The sequence below is a fragment of the Epinephelus lanceolatus genome, chromosome 13 (genome assembly GCF_041903045.1).
Source record: "Epinephelus lanceolatus isolate andai-2023 chromosome 13, ASM4190304v1, whole genome shotgun sequence".
Lineage (NCBI taxonomy): Eukaryota > Metazoa > Chordata > Actinopteri > Perciformes > Serranidae > Epinephelus > Epinephelus lanceolatus.
Window position 1 is genome coordinate 18,579,238 of NC_135746.1, and position 16,168 is coordinate 18,595,405.

Sequence of the window (16,168 nt, forward strand, 5' to 3'; positions counted from 1 at the left end):
TTGATTAAACAAATGCTGACAGATCTTAGTTAAGCAATAAACACTCATTCACAAGCTCTGAAAGCCCTGAAGAAGGGTATGTCTTTGGAAGCTGACTGAAATAAAGCCACTACACTGAAGACCTGGAGCACTGCCCTTCTTGTTGACCTCTTAAAGGTCCAGTGTGTAGGATTTAGTGGCATCTAGTGGTGAGGCTGCAGAATTGAAACTTCTCCCAAGAACTATGGTGGCCGAGAATGTCCCTAACTAGAGCGAGTGTTAAATTTGTCCATTCTGAGCTACTGTAGAACAATATGGGGGACTCTTTGAGAGCGGAACCACTTCGTATTTAGATATAAACAGGATATTCTAAGGTAATGAAAACACAATTCTTTTTTTCAGGAGAATATAAACAATTGTTAAAGCAAATAAATACCATTTCTGCCAATAGATGCCCCTAAATCCTACACACCTCACCTTTAAAGAAATGTGGAACCCCCGATGGAGAAAACAGTGCCAAAAAGAGCTCGTGTCTATTGTCATCCTTATATATTTCTAAAGATCATGCAATACCTACTTTGCTGTTGTTTAGAGTATTTGTTGTTGTTGTTGTTGTTGTTGTTGAATGCCATGTTAAGTTTCTAAAACATCTGTTAAGTCCATCATGCTCTGGTATTGACTCTGTCACAGTTAGCACTGCTTCCCTCTGATTCCCCGTCCTCCATTTCCTCAGTCAGGGATAAAAGACCATCTGCTACATGCTGACACCTCTACCTGTCTGTCAGAAAGACAGCTAACGGACTGGAAATACAAAAAGCTTTTGTTTGCAAGCATTGCAGGTAAGTATAAAGGTAAGTAGTGGTGAGTTAGGCTAATCAAAATTTTGTCAACAGATAAAAAGACAGTGTAAGATTTAGTGGTAAGTTTAAAGATTTGTAACCTCAGAAATGTGGACTTTCACACAGAAGAGCTTGATTAATTTTGATAAAAGGAAATTAAAGATGGATAAATTACATTAGATAACATGTTTGTGGCAGTTAAGACCTCACAAATTCAAATTTAAGGCTACGTAATAGCTTTGAAGGCCCAATATTTATAAAATAGAACTGAAAACTTTTCAGACTATTCAATTTTTAACTAATTTACTTGGGCTACCTACATATGGTAAATATACATACATAAAAGCTGCACATTTCCCTAATGTAATAAACTCAAAAATACAAAAACTACTTTACTGACATGTGCCTGTACAAAAACCTGTTTACTTTCATTTCATCTGTCATTGACTTTTGCCTGCGAATGCGCAAATGGCCACAGAAGATCTTTTATTTACTTAATTTTTTTCCATGAATTTTTTTCCGACTGGATTCTTGAAAACACTTTCAAATCCACATACAAACCCATTAAGCGCTCTGCAAAGCCTAATGCAGCAGAGACTCATCTCCTCTATCTGGTTATGCAGGGTAAAAAGCAAGAAACAACACCGAGCAGGAAACCATTAGAATGGCTCTTTCACATTATCAAATACAGCTGTGACGAATCAAAAATCCTATCTGCCGTGAAATGAAGCAAAGATATAAGTGGGAGGTGAGAGAGTAGGTGGTGTTTTGCTCTCTCAAGGTGGAGAGAATCAGAGTGGGTGGAATTAAAAAAAAAAAAGAAATGATGATACAGGAGTGGAAAAGAGAGAGACAGATAGTCAGGGCATTAGGGAGGCCAATTATACAGCAGACCATCTAATTTTCTCTTCGGCTGTTACAGTGCTTTAAAAATTACAACTTCTTAGAAGTTCACTTTGTTAAAAGATGACCAATGGAGCTCCGACTACACATTAAAGAGGTTTTGAGGGGATGTTTTATCAGATTCAAACTTCATTCAAACATAAATCCAGCTAGATGGAGGGAGAGACAAAGTGTGGGGAGAAAAAGAAAAAGAAAAAGAAACGTATGTGATGGTAAACAAAACACTGTAGCACATCGATACATATTGGAGCTACTTCATGTCAACAGCTAAAGAAAGTAGATTTTGTTGCTGTGTTACATTATGTGTGGACAGTTATCCACGCAAGATTAGTGTAACTTCATTGCACACCACAAAATTCCATGACTTTTCCAAAACTTTCAAGGATTTTACTCATTCCTTGACTTGTCCAGGCCTGGAAAATGAGATTCCATGACTTTTCTAGGTTTTCCATGGATGATGATAGTCCTATGTTTGTTTCAATTCACCCATTAGATTTGCATTAGACATAAATAAAACATATGTTACATAATATAAGAAATCATATTTTTATTACAATGAACATGGCAGCACATGATATGACAGTTACATAATCTGTGTAATTCCTCTTTTTAAGCAGGGACCTTGTTCCATTTCCAGAAAAATCCATTTCAATTTAGGTCACATTATTCATTTTCGTGACATGGAGATGGCAAAAGCCACTAAAATGTGATAATATAGGTCTAAAATGAAGGTGAAAAGCTGAACATTACTTATCACTGATCATATTTTTGAGCCACATCTTATAGTTCCAAAGGCAAAATAATTGCACATCCAGGCTTATTTTTGCACACAGAGGTGTTCAGAGTGAAGTTAAGCCCGTGGCAACAGAGCCCACAGCTCACAGGAGAGACCTGATGCCGTAATAGACGGGAAAATGATAACGATGAAATGACCCTATATTTTTTTAAGTCTCCATTCCCTTCTGCCATATTTTGAAAAGATCCTTGCGCTTCGCCACAATTCCTCAACCCTTCAGAGGCATTTATCAAGCCGGCATCTCTGCAGGAGTCATTTTTCAGAGAGGAAGGGAAGTGAGAATGGAGCGAGGTGGGAGGTGAGGGGGAGGACGGGGCGAGGATGGGAGGGATGAAAGAGGGAGTGCAATCCATCTGAGAGGTGACTGTGTGCAACTGGATGTCGGGGAAAATCTATCGTGAGCGAACAGGTGAGTCACTCCGAACGCACGCACGAACATCTTTGAGAGTTTCTGGTGCTTACAAGATGCAAAACGACATCGTTCAAAAGAACGAGAGCCTGAGCGGGAAATGTCTGACAGGTGGAGGAAAGAAGACAATAGATAGATTGATGGATAAAATGGAGAGAAAACACAAGAACGTGTAAAAAGAGTGACAGTCTTGGAGCACACGGTGCGAGCCGGCTGGTATTCTAAAGGGCCACAACTCAGACACACACTCCGACAGGGAGGACGAGGAGCCCGCCTTGGGCGTCTGCATAATATAGGCCAAGTTAAATGGCTCTCCAGGGGGATTTACAGCTGGCAGGAGCAGGGACATAAATCAGACGTAGTCACTGGGGCAGGTGCTGCAGACACAAGATCTACAGTGCAGCCACGACACCTGGTAATGACTGGACCGACAGGTAAATAAACACATAAACTGAGTGGGAAATTAACACTCCCCCACACACTGTAGCACAGGTGTGTTTGTGTGTGTGTGTTTGTGTCAGGCCTGAGACTTCATAATCTGTGACCTGAGGATATTTATGGCAGAGATTTGACAGTAAAATACATTTAAAGGGGCACTCAACCAATTTTACACACCAAAGTCAGTCGTGGGGGGTACTACTTGTCTTGTGAGGCTCTTGAGAAGCCTTGTCAAGAAAATGTATATTACAAGTGTTATCACTCAAGTTATCTTGGCCTGGAGAGTAAAAAGTAGTGGATGAAAGCCTGAGTTGTAAACTGGGAGCATTGAGTTTTAGAAACTAGAGCTTCACAGAGCAGCAAGGAAGTTCTAATGAAAGAAGTTGTATTTTGAGAAGTGTAGGATCCAAGGTTTTTGGAGCTTGGGTCAGGATACATCAGACTCTGGGGCAATAAATTTGACCATTCTGATCTGAGTCTGTCTCTTGCAAGTCCCGATGTGCATTTCTAATTCACTGAAACACCACTTTCATACACGGTTGAAGCATTTTGTCACAAGCAGTCCTGCTTCTAAAGGCATATTTCACACCCTAATGACCATTTGTTTATCAGTTACTCACCACGTTACACTGAATTTGTGAATTAAACTTAGTTTTTACCTCATAGTGAACGAAGAATCTATGCACACTCACATTCACAACTATGGTCAATTTAGAGTTCCCAATTAACCTAACCTGGATGTCTTTAGAATGTGTGAGGAAGCCGGAGTACCCGGAGAAAAGAAACATTGACACGGAGAACATGCAAACTCCGCACAGAAGGGGTCCCCCACCCAGGGTTCAAACCAGGAACCCACTTGCTGTGAGGCGACAATGCTCACCACTGCACCAAACATCTTGGAGACAGATGTTTTGATATGGTTTTGCTGATTTTAAACACAGACCCGTATCATGTCAGTTCATCAATCATTTTTCGATGCTTTGTTCACTGGAGGCATGTGAGAAAAACACAAATTCAACATAACAGGTTAAGTACCTGACAAATTAATGGTCATTTGGGGGGTGAAGTGTTACTTGAAGCATCTTGTCACAAGCAGTATCTTTTAAAGACACAGCAACACAAGACAACATACATTTTCCAAGTTATAATTCTGTCTCTGTGGGTTAACTGTTCAGTTATCTCTTGTTATATGCTGCTTTAAATATGTCAGTGGCAGGTCAGGTATGTGTGGGTGGAGGCCAGTAGTCCTCTATAACTCACTAGAGCTTTGTATCGCACTGTATTTTTTGCTCATTTTTTAAGCATTTGATTTAAATGCCTCTTGTGCCGACAGTAAACCCTGCCACATGTTCCTTTTCACTCGCAAACACATCACATTAATGAAGCTAAAGAGAACGTCCCCTTTACTGTGACTTTGGGACAGCTGAAAGGCATTGTGATGCTTGAAAATAAATAAGGTGGATTCTGTTTTTAATTTACTTCAGCAAATCACATTTCAGCTCTGTTCTGTTTCATAAAGACACTCAAGTGTTACTCACGTTTCCATGTTGTCGCCCTCTAGGACTGTCTGGACTGGTAGGTAACCTAGCCGAGGATGTTTGGCAAAGTACTTCTTCGATCGGAACTTGTTCTTCAGCACTTTGGTGAAATCACGCATGTCCTCACCTGATGTCGTCTGCAGTTCGAGACACACAGAGAGACAGACAAAGAGTCAGACAAAGTTTGTGTGTTATTCATTGCAGTGTAAGTGTGTGTGAAAGACAGAGTTTAAGCATTTCCACAGTCTCTTGTGCACACATCAGCAGCATGTGCGCTTGTGTGGAAGAGAATGTGTTTTGTTAATTAGATACTTAGCAAAGGTGTTCTCCTGCAGAAGCGGTTTCTGCCTTGCAAGCAAACAACAAATTACCACAACAGTCTGACCAGAGGGGAAGAAAATCGCTCTGCAGAGGATTCAGACAACCACTACTCAACACACACACACACACACACACACACACTAATATACAACTCCCACCGCTGACAGATATGCGTAAATGAACAGACTCTATTGAGTTCACTTGGCTTATTGACTAATCCACGCAATTTAAGATGGTAGCTTGAGCAAACCAACAGCAATTAAAGAACAATTATACTAAAGCTGTGGGAGAAATTATGCAAGTTTATGTGCGTGTGTGTGTTTCTGTAAGCTCCTTGTGTGGTTTAACAGACAGGATTTTTTTCTCTTTAAGATTTTGCCTTTATTAGATAATAACAGTGTGAACACAGACAGGAAACAGTTAGGAAGAGAGAGAAAAGGGGGGGCTATGCAACAAAAGCTCCACAGCTGGAATCAAATCAGAGATATTGAAGCTACAGGGTGTGCATCATAACCTCAAGGCCACCAGGACGCTCTCCTGACGCATTGTGACAACGAAATGACACCAGGGACACCTGCCGCAGTCGAATCCAAACAACATTTCCACTTAGGAAAGGTGAAAACATTGAAATTACAGTAATCAATACAGCACAGCACCTAATTTGGCTTCTTCAATATCACTGACAAAACCCATTGGAACGATGAAAATGCCACTCCCATAAAAACCTAATAAAAAAAAAAGCAATATTGTGGCTATAAAGCAAACAGTGCGACAAAGATGAGAGAACGAATCACATTAAATGACCGTGCTGAGGCTCACAAAAGCCACTATCAGTCTTTAACTCTCTGCAAAATCTGTTCTTTGTAGAATCATTATTCAATATGGACTCCGTATTTTCAAAGGCATAAAACTGAAACACAATTTGGTTCGAGTTGGGGGGAAGGGTAAATATAATTATGTAGGATGCTGATATTTGGGGGGGAAATGAATAGAGAAAAAACTTGCAAATCAAAGTTGTCGAATAAAGTTGAACTGAAGTCTTCAAAATGACGCAATAATTTGATTCAGTTGAGTTTTCATTTGATTTTCCTCTGGCAGGTGTTACAGATTCAGGCCTTGATACATCTAACAGATTTGGATACCTTTATTTTACCAGTCTACAGAATCTTACAGTTCAATAAAGCTCTGTAACATTGGATATGCAGTGTTCATGAACAGCAAATGTCACGTGATATCACAGCTCTCAAAGCTTTTCAAGGTTTTTCTTTTGTTCTACAGCCACTCCATTATTGATCTCACTGTCGTGTATGCTTCAGGTCATTATTTGAGCAGAACATGAGCTGTTGCACCAGTCTAAGGTGTTTGGCACCGCGAAGCAAGCTGTCCTCAATAATTTGCTTGTATTTGGCTCCATTCATTGTCCCCTTTATCCCTGTTTGTGCTGAAAAGCCTGCGGACAGTGTGCTGCTGTCACAGCCATTCTTCAAAGTAGTGATGGTGATAAGTTGCGACTGCTTCCTGGCAGACGCAGAGCTCAACATTGTGACTGATAAGTTCACATATTTTGTTTAATCGGTGGTTAAAATCTTTTGTCTTTTGCTCTCAGTCTGTCACAGGATTTTATTTTTATTTTTTTTTTTGCAGCTTCCAGGCTGCTGTCACGAGCCTCTCTTTTCTGCCAAATGTACCAGATTTCTGCCACACTGATTTTTGTCCTTCTAGCGAGATCTGCTATCATATCTGTCTCATAAGCGTGGGCCTTACATCCACAATCTCATCATATCAAAGTCTGTCTTGCTTAGCTGCTTAGGTCTTTGTGCGACCAGCTGTAAGAAAATCTAAAACTGTCCTTACTGTGCCCCTAATAGTTACACTGATGCAGTTGTACAGAAATCATTTCAAATGTCTAATCAATTAAACTGGCCACAGAGTGGGTAAAGCTGTACAAAAATCTAATGAAGATTAAATATAACTTGGATTAACCTTAAAGGGACAGTTCACCCTGAAATCAATCATCCATATTTTTCCTCTCACCTGTAGCGCTATTAATCAATCTAGATAGTTTTGGTGTGAGTTGCAGAATATTGGAGATATTGGCTGGAGAGATGTCTGCCTTCTCAAGGCTTAGGTTTAGCACTTCACTAACTTCAGTGTGGATAAAATGATTTAACTGTGCGGCTTATCGAGACTTTCAAGGTGTTCTTGGTCTTAACGGATGGAATCCCGACAGTGAAGTCATTTTGCGAGGGTTGTAGCCCTAAAAAATAAAAGTATGCACTAATTTATAGCTGCCTCTTTCCCAGTGTAAATTTATGGTAAAAAGTCTTTTTCGGCCCAATACCATCACGTGACAGCCCCGGATGGTGGAATTTAACTTTTGACCACATGTAAAATTGGCTTCAAAGCTCTGTGCTGTTCCTGGGGGCTTGGTTGACATGATATGAAGCTCTAGAACCATCTGAAAGTAGCACAAGGAAAAAGATGCCAACTGGAACTTAAGTTTCAATTTCAGTTTTCTGTGGAGCTATTACAGCGATGGACCGATGAAGAGAGAAGAAAACAAATCAACATGAAAAACAGCTCATTATATTAAGTTTAGCCATGCAGATTTAGGCCTACTGGTGTTGCTGGGGTTTTTAAAAGTGGAGCAAAGAAAAACTTTACTACTATGTCGTGCAGTACATCATCAAGGTGAGGGCGAAAGGAGAGCATACCGCAAGATGGTGATGTGTCAGAATTTAAAAAAACAAAAAAGCTGAGTGGTTTCTGATTCTGAGTAATTTAACTATAACGACTTCATGAACAAAACTTTGGTTAAAAAAAAGAAAGAAAGAAAAAAAAAAGACAGTATGTGGTTCATTTTAATTTCAAGGACTTGTGAAACACTTTGCCAAAAAAAAAAAAAAAAAAAGACTATTTTTTGGGTGCCCGGTGGCTTAGTGGGCAGAGCAGGTGTCCCATATACAAAGGCAATGTCCTTGCCGCAGCGGCCACTGCATGCCATCCCCCTTCTCTTCCCCCTTCACACTTAGACTGTCCTATATAATAAAACAAAAACAAAAAAAATCTTTAAAAAAGGACTATCTTCAAGGTATTTCAGTACTTAACTTTTTTCCACTCAAAATACAACTTCAAGGACCTTGTGTGAACAAGTGAGAGGAAAAACAGGTGCTTTTGATTTTTTCCTGTAGACTGTCCCTTTAAGAATGAATGAATTTCCCAGAGGTTTTCATACACACAGGCCCGGAATACACACACATGCACAATGAAGACCTATACATGCATTAAACGGAGAGATGTCAGAGCGGGGGGGCTGCCCATGGACAGGCGCCCCAAACAGCTGGGAGTTTGGTACCTTGCTCAAGGGCACCTCTGCAGAGCCCAGGAGGCAAACTGGCACCTCTCCAGCTACCAGTCCACGAATCAGTGCTACACCAGTTTAGCTGTAATTCGGCATTGTTTTGGCGTTATTTAGTAATGGCAATAATTTGGAAATACAATTTAATGGGGATGTGTGTAGATCATTGTCAAAAAGCCTTTATAAAACCCACTTTGATTTTAAGATGTGACACAACATGTGGAGGAGAAATGTTGAATCCTCTGAAGTCACTGTTAATTTTTTCCTTTTTGGTGAAGCTGCTGAGCAGTAAACTCCTCAGTGATGTAACGTACCCCATAGCTGCCTAATAATCTTTAACCAACATTTTAAGTGTTTGTCGTTGCAGCACAGCTGAAAATAAGATAAAGTTTTTTCAAAGTCGCAGCAGGCAGCTGCTGGGCATCTTAACTCAGGGAAGAATGATCGCTGCTCCCTACAGCTGCTCCTCCAGAGTCAATATCTATCCCATTTGCAAAATTGAAAAAGCAAATTAAAAGACAGAAATGAGAAACGTCCCCACTCGAGTCACTCAAAGTTTGACATTAAGCAATATTGAAACGAGTTGGCCCACAAGTGCACGATCCTAATTGAGAGAGAGGGCAATGTTCAATTTTGCCAAGCTCCCCCTTTTCCAATATTCTTCTCTCTGCGTAGTAGTAAAGTGAAATATTGCTTTCTGGCAGAAATTATAAAAAGACCTCAGAGAGCTGCGAGCATTTTACCATTTGTTCCTGAAAATTCAAATTAGGCCAGAGGTCTGTCGGGAGAGTTGATCGTGGAACAAGTTGGAGAAATCAACTGCACGGGAAGTGGGATGTAGAGGCAAGTGGCAGGAGTAATGCCAACATGGATTCATCACAGTGAGAGGATAAAAATATGTTTCACACTTGCAGTACTGTATCAAACGCCTCAACAACAGCAACACTATGAAGCAAATTGGTTTTCTGAATGTAGGGTGAAATGACTTGACTTAACCCCACTTGATCTCAGTGTCCCAACCTCAACCTTAAAGACAAAGTTTCCCAGAAACATTGTGTGGCCCCTAAATGTCACATGAAATGCATGCATTATATTTTTATTATCTGCAGCCCATTTCAGTACTTTCACTTTCAATAGCTTACATTTAATACACTACCAAGCCACTGTCACTGCATGTGCATTTATCCAGACATTTCCTGATTCCGGTTCTTTTGAACTGAAGCTGCTGATTGACAATATTTTGTACAATGTTCAATATCTTTCAACATGATCACAATTTTGGGGACAACTTTGAGTGGCTGACACAGTTCTTTGGCCAACGATGTTGCATTGCGACAAAAAATGAGCTGAGTTCTTCAGGAAGACCCTGTGTCTTTTTGCCAGAGCCCTCTGTGCTGGCACCCCGACTGCATCAAGGCAGTGATCCCATCCAAATGAGATGAATGTAATTAGCAGCATATTGATGCTCATGGTTTTGGAAGGAGATGTTCACCGATCACATGTGGGTCAAACATTCGGCTGCCCACATACTCTGAATACAAATAACCATTCAACAGATTTACAAAATACTTGCAAAGTGAGACAACAGCTTGTGTTCAGCGTGAGGTAATAGATTTAAATTGGAAAGCCGTATAAATGTGTTGCTGTAAGTGTGGATGTGTGTGCCTTCATTAAACAGATGAGCGAAGTGTGTGAGCGCGTGGAAAAGAGATATGAGATGAGCTGCTGAACAGTGTGTGCTGCTATGTATGTGTGTGTGTGTTGCTGTCTCACCGGTGTGCAGTACTCCACCATGGGGTAGTTGAGCTTGTGGCCCTTGGCGGTGCGCCCAGAAAAGAAGCAGCTCTGACACACGTCATAGTTGAAATGCTTCAGACTGCGATACCTAGACAGAGAGAGAGAGAGGGTGAAAGTAAAAAGGGAGGTGAAAAGTGAGATAAGTTGAGTTGGGAAGTAGTGTGTGCAGGTGTCACTTTCATGTCCTCAAGTTGTGTGTGTGTGTGTGTGTGTGTGTGTGTGTGTGTGTGTGTGTGTGTGTGTGTGTGTGTGAGTGAGCACATTTGTAGCCCTACGACATCATTCATCCCCAGGCTTCAATGAGGCCTCCTAGAGAGCTCTTGATTTCCACTGTCACGCAATCCTCCACATGCATTCGCACACACACACACGCCCACACCCACACCCACACCCACACCTGCACCCACACAAACACCCCCAAACCCTTCTCGATATGCTGACAGTGTGACAGACAGTTGGATTTCCACCAAAACACAACAACGTGACAACAACTGTCAGGAGGTTGTCCTCAGCAGCAGCTGTAGCCAGAAGGCCATTTAACAGCTCAATTGAGACAGGAGCCATTCAGACATAATAGCTTAAGTCTTTTATCTCTCTCTCCTCCCTGGCTCTCCCAAGGTTAGCTGACTGATGAGCTACGAGAGACTGCCATATATCAAAAGGATGCAACAGCGCACATGACACCACCAAGTCAAATGTGTCATTACATACTGACATACAGCATATTACTTCGAGGAGGGGGTGTTAATTCACCTTCACCGCTGGAGGTGCAGAGGTGGCCTTTAATTAATGAGTTTATCGGCTAACAACTTAATTTATTGATGGAACATGTATTGTCTGGTCTTCTTAAGCAAAAGTACTTTTAATTAGGCAACTTTTGTGCAAGATTACGGTGCACACGCTTTCCGAAAAAAATGAACGATATATGATCAATTTCAGCAATATACAAGGTTGGGGTAGAACTGAATACAAGTTACGCCGTTTTGTATTTAAAATCCAAGAAATAAAAAAGAAGCTGAGCCAGGAGGATTGATTCACTGGTCCATCTACGTCCCAACCCTCACCTATGGTCACGAGCTCTGGGCAGTGATTGAAAGAATGAGATTGCGGATACAAGCGGCCAAAATGAGTTTCCTCTGCGGAGTGGCTGGGCTCAACCTTAGAGATAGGGTAAGGAGCTCGGATATCCGGAGGGAGCTCGGAGTAGAGCCGGTGCTCCTTCGTATCAAAAGGGGTCAGTTGAGGTGGTTGAGGCATCTAATCAGGATCCTCCTGGGCGCCTCCTGTTGTAGGTGTTCCAGGCACATCCCAATGGTAAGAGGCCCCAGGGTAGATCCAAAATACTCTGGAGGGATTGCATATCTTATCTGGCCTGGGAACGCCTCAGGGTCCCTGAGGAGGAGCTGGAAAGCGTTGCTGGGGAGAGGGACGTCTGGAATGCTTTGCTCGGCCTGCTGCCCCTGCGACCTGACTTCGGATAAGCGGTTGAAAATGGATGGATGGAATCTAAGAAATGAGTAACTGTATACTGTTACATTTACAATTTAAATTGCTGATATCATGAATACACTTACTCTCTTTAAAAATACACTTGAAGGGATTACTTTGTTTTATTTGCTCTAACATTATGTCCTAACTAAATGCCATGTGAGCGAGCATTAGTTTGATTGCATTGTTTTCTATTGTAATGTCTCAAGTGATGCACAACGCAGCACTGCCATTTTGAGCTGAAAATTTTCAGACACCCTGTTTCTATTAACTCCTGTCTCTGCAACGGACGAACAACATCTCACACCTTTTCCTAACTCGACGTAATTCAAACAAATGAGCAAGTGAACATAAGAATGTTTCAGTGTTTCCCAATGGAGACGTCCTAAACTGCTCTGTGCATCAGTAAACAGGCTGAGCAACGTGTCGCTTAGTTGAAAAACAGCTCGCCCTGGCTCTTAGATTCAGTGTGGACAGAGAGCGATGCTTGCCTGCTGTTAGAACTTAGTGTAAAATTTATATGAGCCTCGCATTTCTCATAAACAGATAAAATAGCAGTATGTGCAGTGCACCTGCCACACGACAAGGGAGGAGGAGATGCACAGCCAGGACGCTGTCAGGAATGTGTTTGTGGCACAAACAGGCAAATGAGCTCTGCGAGATGATTCTGAAGTGTTTAAAAGTAATCCAAAGTATTTCGAATACGTTACTTATTTTGAGTAATCTAGTGAAATACATTACAAATTACATTCTACAGCATACATTAAGTAATTTGTACTAGAATACGTTTTAAGATTAACCCTTCCAACACTGGTAATAAAGGCACCAATACCAATAGCAAAAAAATGTGGTACTGGTGATTTAATGAAGTTACAACTGACAACATCACGCCAATTTGGATTATTCTATTTTGATGGTTATTATCAGCCTTAACACAAATATGTTAATTTTTTTTAATCAAATCATAATTTCTTTTTTTTAATTAGTTGCGCTACTCCACAGTTTTTCACGTACCCCAGTGGCAAGTGCATAAATCCCCACTAGGTTATATGAACCCCTGGTTGGGAGTCACTGATTTAAATCATGGCAATAAGATGCCATGAGCAAGAAGATATTAAAACCAAAGTAGAGAAATAAAACTGCTTTATAAAATAAAGGTCAACATCCAATTCTAAGTTATTAGTCCTACAAATTATCATATTAAAAACGCCATGAAGGTATTTTGTCTCACTGGCATTTTGAAGCAGGAGCCATAGCATTTTAATTATTGTCAACAGGTCCAACACTGAAAGTAAGTATGTATGTATGTATGTAGCACGTGCGCAGGACAAGTTTGCTTGAACGCATAGGAAACGATGCGTGTTGAATGTGGCTCAGTGGCTTGTTAACGATCCAGTCAATTTTGATGATTGAGTGGACATTTTTCCAATTAAACATATCTGCTGAGACATTATCCTTTAAATTCTGTTTGAGTTCTTGGATGATCCCATGTACAATGCTCATCTGAAAACCGCTGCTTGTGAGGTGAGGGGGAAAAAAAGAAATCTGCAAAATGCCTGCTATGCATTTTCCTTCCTTTTTCTCACTTGCTCTCAGCCTTCCCCTCCCTCCATCGCTTCCTCTCATCGATCAATGACAGAACTTGGGAGACGTGTGCTTCATCAAATGTCTGACTGTATTTCTCTTTCTGCTGGCAAAGCAAAGGATCTGAATGGGACAATTCTGCAGCCGTACTTCACTTGGGATAGTGTTACACATATCTCCAGCCATGGGAAAAAGCTTTTCCCTGCACAACTGGTCAGTGAAAAACTAAATTTTATGATAAATTGACTTCAGCTGTTGAACAGTAATGCACATCTCACTTTACCTGTTGTTATTGTATAAAGGCCCACACACACTGAACTGACATCAAAGAACTATTGCTGACGAAGGCCAACTGTTGCCTCGCCACATGCATTGTGTCTTTGATAAAATGATGCTCTTGAACACACTTCAAAGATTACAGACACCGGCTAACCAGCATGTACATTCTGTGTCTGCGTAAGAGGAAATGACTCACCATAACAACAGGAGGCAGTTGTCTGTATGTGTTATTCAAAGAGAAAAACCGGCAGAACAACAGGAAGGATTCAAGACACTAGTTAGCCACTTAGCACATTAATGACACAACCTGACATCAGATAAACAAAGTATATTTACAGTGCGCTAGCCAACAACAACTCTGCGCTCTGCCACATGTTTTTATGTCTACATCATGACTGTGTTTGTGGGTGGGTGGGTGTGTGTGTTTGTGTGTGGGTGTGGGTGGGTGTGGGTGGGTGGGTGTGTCTGTGGGGGTGTGGGTGGCTGGGGGGTGGATGGGAGGGGCATTTCTTCTAACCATGTAAAGCACTTTGTGCTACATTTTTTTTGTATGAAAAGTGCTTTATAAATAAAGATTGATTGATGATTGATTGAACACAAACAGCTCAGTGGCCAAAAAACAACCTTATCTAACATAACAAGCTTGTTTCAATCTCACACCCTCTTGCCTTTAGCCATTTGTTTGGTTTCCTCAATTCTGTTTCTTTTCTCGTGCACTGACCTGAATAGCCAATCGGATTGTGTTTTCATTCACAGGCTGATTCAACATGCTGAATGGGCCTAAAAACAGCTGATAAGGGCCGACTAGTGCCAATGGTGCAGGACACACTGCAAAAACAAGGGCGACAGACATTCACTGACCACCAGACAATAACCAACGGCCGACTGTTTAGGGCCCTAAGTGTATGAGAACAAGTAAACCAAAGGCAGCTCTGGGTGTGTTTATGTGTGAGTGCGATTGTCAGTCCAGCAAAGTATCAGAGGGTGGTCTGTTATGGATTGTTTGCCAGCCAATCAGCTCTTTGTGAACTTTGTAAATGTGACTGTGCAGCGTATGTTTGTGTGCATGAGTGTGTTGCTGACTTTGTAAGTGTGTGTGTATGTTTCGTTGCAAACCACCGGATGGTATTTAGTCAGTGGTGTATCAGCTGTTGACATTTAGATAAATGCCTGCCCTCCAGAGCAGATCTGCCCTTTATGCTCAACCAGGAGAGAACAGCACAGAACACTGCCACATCTGGTGTTTGTGTGTGAGGGGCCTGTTACATGTTGCAGACTTGTCTCTTATTTTGTGTTTTTCGAGTGTGTTTACCTGAAGCCAACGATAGGACACTCCTTGCAGATGTTACACTTGGCCTGATGTTTTGCCGTCTCTGCTGCAGCCACTCTGTGCAGGACAGGTAGCCAAACCATGGACTGGGGCTCCAGACGCATCCAATCAATAAACTGCCGAGGCTCCAGCTCCACCTTATTGGTCACCTGTGCAGAATAGAGGCAGGGCCGAGAGTTAGGAGCATTCAAATTCAAAAAGTTTAGCAACTGTGTGAAGTTAACAGTTTTTAAAAAAGTTCAACAGAGCTGATACAGTGTCAGAACACTTTGTAGAATGATAAAGAATCACACATTAGCATGAATGAACAACAGGCTGTAATTCTTTGCTTGTTACTGAAAGCCTAATAAAGATGCAGACAAATTTAAGATGACCGTACGTATTAAAGCAGCAATTCCCGTGGGTGCATTACGGCCTTGAAATTTGGACCAAGACTAAATAACTTTTATGAGCAACTTATTCAAGTTTATTGGTTGAAATATCTAACAATAAACAGTGATTGATTTGAACACCCTCACTGCCCTTGTCATACATGCCCATATCTTTGCTGTTAGCTAACAGCCATATTGCTCTGTGCAAGTATAAGTATGAAAAACACCCCCGAACTCCTACTCTTAACTGCTGCTCTAAACTTTTGGAGGTGTAATTTTTTTTTATGTAACCTTAATTTGCATGGTGCAACCTCTATAATTTTGAATAATCTGGATGTGAAACAATATCTAGGCTTCTCCAAGAACAACAACCTAAAATCAATAGTGTTCACTTTTCAGCTGTCGTCCCTTTAAACATTACAGGACAAGAAAACACATTCACATAATTTATTCCAGGAGAATATTTGTTTAACTGCAAATTATAATGAGCCCATTGGAAAAGCCAACACAGGGTGAGAAGCTCTGACATGTCTGTTGCCGCTAGCAAATCAAAGACGACCTTTCCATCATTCCTGACACACAAAAAGGGCAGCGAATGCAGCAAAGGGCTGAATGCATTTGAAATAGGAGGAGAGAATAATCAAAAGAAACAGAGTATGTGTGTGTATATGTGTGTGTGTGTGTGTGTGTGCTCCCTGATCCCTTCCCACGGCTTATGGTGTGCAACACTAAGTGTTT

The 16,168-nt window shown here is 41.2% G+C and overlaps 1 protein-coding gene across 12 annotated transcripts in view; it reads right to left on the minus strand.

Moving 5' to 3' along the window:
• The window catches only part of utrn (utrophin), a 243,729-nt gene that overhangs the window by 31,018 nt on the left and 196,543 nt on the right, over positions 1–16,168 (minus strand). For all 12 annotated transcript variants that reach the window (XM_033647959.2, XM_033647960.2, XM_033647957.2 and 9 more), the window contains 3 exons: positions 15,042–15,208; positions 10,355–10,466; positions 4,903–5,039 (listed from right to left, as the gene is read on the minus strand). In XM_033647959.2, coding sequence (XP_033503850.2) covers positions 4,903–5,039; positions 10,355–10,466; positions 15,042–15,208 — 416 coding nt within the window. The remainder of the gene's footprint in view (positions 1–4,902; positions 5,040–10,354; positions 10,467–15,041; positions 15,209–16,168) is intronic.